Source organism: Pelophylax lessonae (assembly GCF_965119305.1).
Source record: "Pelophylax lessonae genome assembly, chromosome: 2".
Taxonomy (NCBI): Eukaryota; Metazoa; Chordata; class Amphibia; order Anura; family Ranidae; genus Pelophylax; species Pelophylax lessonae.
This window is the reverse complement of record NC_138769.1, coordinates 750,864,480-750,867,618: the sequence shown is the minus strand read 5'-3', so window position 1 is coordinate 750,867,618 and position 3,139 is coordinate 750,864,480. Positions and strand designations below refer to the sequence as shown.

At 44.3% G+C, this 3,139-nt stretch overlaps 1 protein-coding gene across 1 annotated transcript; it reads left to right on the top strand.

Moving 5' to 3' along the window:
* Positions 1-1,679: 1,679 nt before the first annotated feature.
* LOC309547891 (olfactory receptor 52K1-like) lies at positions 1,680-2,627 on the top strand (the record flags this gene model as incomplete). The annotated part of the gene is made up of 1 exon (XM_082247893.1): positions 1,680-2,627. The coding sequence occupies one exon, from the start codon at positions 1,680-1,682 to the stop codon at positions 2,625-2,627; it is 948 nt and encodes a 315-aa protein (XP_082104019.1).
* Positions 2,628-3,139: the final 512 nt, after the last annotated feature.

The window sequence follows — 3,139 nt, the reverse complement described above, 5'->3', positions numbered from 1 at the left end:
GACGATAAATAGGGGGTATGGGTGCGTGGTTTTCCTCAGACAATGAGAAGGTGGTATGGGTGCGTGGTTTTTCTCAGATGATAAGTAGGAGGTATGGGTGTGTAGTTTTCCTCAGACAATGAGAAGGTAGTATGGGTGCATAGTTTTCCTCGGATGATAAGTAGGTGGTATGGGTGCATAGTTTTCCTCGGACGATAAGTAGGGGGTATGGGTGCATGGTTTTCCTCAGATGATGAGAAGGTGGTATGGGTGCGGGGTTTTCCTCGGATGATAAGTAGGTGGTTTGGGTGTGTAGTTTTCCTCAGACAATGAGAAGGTGGTATGGGTGTGTAGTTTTCCTCGGACGATAAGTAGTTGGTATGTGTGCGTAGTTTTCCTCAGACAATGAGAAGGTGGTATGGGTGCGCAGTTTTTCTCAGATGATAAGTAGGAGGTATGGGTGTGTAGTTTTCCTCAGACAATGAGAAGGTAATATGGGTGCGGGGTTTTCCTCGGACGATGAGTAGGTGGTTTGGGTGCGTGGTTTTCCTCTGATGATAAGTAGGTGGTATGGGTGCGTGGTTTTCCTCAGACAATGAGAAGGTGGTATGGGTGCGTAGTTTTCCTCAGACAATGAGAAGGTAGTATGGGTGCGTAGTTTTCCTCGGACGATAAGTAGGGGGTATGGGTGCATAGTTTTCCTCAGATGATGAGAAGGTGGTATGGGTGCGGGGTTTTCCTCGGATGATAAGTAGGTGGTTTGGGTGTGTAGTTTTCCTCAGACAATGAGAAGGTGGTATGGGTGTGTAGTTTTCCTCGGACAATGAGAAGGTGGTATGTGTGCATAGTTTTCCTCGGACAATGAGAAGGTGGTATGGGTGTGTAGTTTTCCTAAGACATTAAGTAGGTGGTATGTGTGCGTAGTTTTCCTCAGACAATGAGAAGGTGGTATGGGTGCGCAGTTTTTCTCAGATGATAAGTAGGTGGTATGGGTGTGTGGTTTCCTCGGATGATAAGTAGGAGGTATGGGTGTGTAGTTTTCCTCAGACAATGAGAAGGTAATATGGGTACGGGGTTTTCCTCGGACGATGAGTAGGTGGTATGGGTGTGTGGTTTTCCTCTGATGATAAGTAGGTGGTATGGGTGCGTGGTTTTCCTCAGACAATGAGAAGGTGGTATGGGTGTGTAGTCTTCCTCGGATGATAAGTAGGTGGTATGGGTGCGTGGTTTTCCTCAGACAATGAGAAGGTGGTATGGGTGCGTGGTTTTCCTCAGACAATGAGAAGGTGGTATGGGTGTGTAGTTTTTCTCAGATAAGTAGGTGGTATGGGTGTGTAGTTTTCTTCAGATAATAAGAAGGTGATATGGGTTCGTGGTTTTCCTCATACAATGAGTAGGTGGTATGGGTGCGTAGTTTTCCTCGGACGATAAGTAGTTGGTATGGGTGTGTGGTTTTCCTCAGACAATGAGAAGGTGGTATGGGTGTGTAGTTTTTCTCAGATAAGTAGGTGGTATGGGTGTGTAGTTTTCTTCAGATAATAATAAGATGATATGGGTGCGTGGTTTCCTCAATTTTATCTCATTTCAGGTCTCCAAGACAAATAAGATCATTTAATAGGGCTTCACTTTTTAAAGATACAAATAATCAAATCATTTCACAAACCCTTTTATGTTTACAGGTGACCACAAATCTAAAACAAATGTTGAACATGACTTCCTCCCACCCTGCGTATTTTATACTACTTGGAGTTCCTGGTCTTGAACCCTCTTATGTCTCCATAGCTTTCATCTTCTTCTTGATGTACATGATCTCGCTGATAGGAAACTTGACTCTCCTGTTCATCATCAGACTAGACCGGAGCCTCCATGAGCCCATGTACATCTTCCTCTCCATGCTGTCCTCCGTAGACCTTGTCCTGACCAGCACCACTACGCCCAAGGTGTTGGCCATCCTTTGGATAGACTACAAAGAAATTTACTACGAGGCCTGCCTGACCCAAATGTTCTTCATCCATGCATTCGCCTGCATTGAATCTTCCATACTGCTCGCAATGGCGTTTGACCGCTATGTTGCCATCTGCCACCCTCTGCGGTACACTTCTATGCTGACCAAATATGGGATTTTATTCATTGGTTTGGCTTCTCTCGGTAGGGGCGTTGGAGCTGTGATGCCCTTACCAATTCTCTTCACAAGATTATCTTTGTGCGACAATAACGTCATCCATCACTCATTCTGTGATCACATAGCGGTGGTGAAGTTGGCATGCTCTGACGCTACATTAAACAGTATTTATGGATTAGCGGTAGCTCTTCTCGTAGTGGCCGTTGACTTGGTCTTCATAGCCTGGTCTTATGTTCTAATTCTTCATGCAGTGTTCCGGTTAAAGTCCAGGGAGGCCCGGATGAAGGCCATCAGTACCTGCGCCTCCCATATCTGTGCTATCCTTGTCTTCTATCTCACCGTTGTCCTCTCATCTGTGGTCCAGAGGTTTGGGAAGACCGTTCCTCTTTATATCATTATTCTGCTGGCCAATGTCTACCTGATGCTGCCTCCTTTCATCAACCCCCTGATATACGGAATAAGGACCAAACAGATCAGGCACAGAATCATGACTGTGCTACATTGTCAGGTTACAAATAAAGATTGAGCCTTTGTCACACAATAAAATGATAACCTGTACCCGCTATGCTACATTTATTGATTGCTACTTTTTCTGTTGCCAAATTTTTATTAAGATTTTCCATCTTCTAATCTTCAAAAACTCTCATCATCGTGTCTTTCAGAAATGTGCGATGTGATTGGAAATACGATAAATATCAGCCAGCTTGGTAACCTTGAGGTTTAGATATATTATATTACGCATTTCAGTTTAATTAGGACACACATGTGGGTGTGGCAAAATTGTGCTAACAGTTGGAAGGGCTTAAAACTTGAGCCTACTCACTTTGTACACAGTAACATATGCATTGTCTTTTTGCCCAAAATGTCCTTATTTCTAGGTGACATCCTTTTTTTCAATGAGTAGGGGTACTATGTAACTCATACTCATTTACTTGTGGGAGGTGGTATTTGGGGACCCTCTTATTATTGACAGGAACTTCACAATTCCAAGACCCTCAGACCCCCACAACCACCGTGCCAGGGTTCTGGGGATGAGAC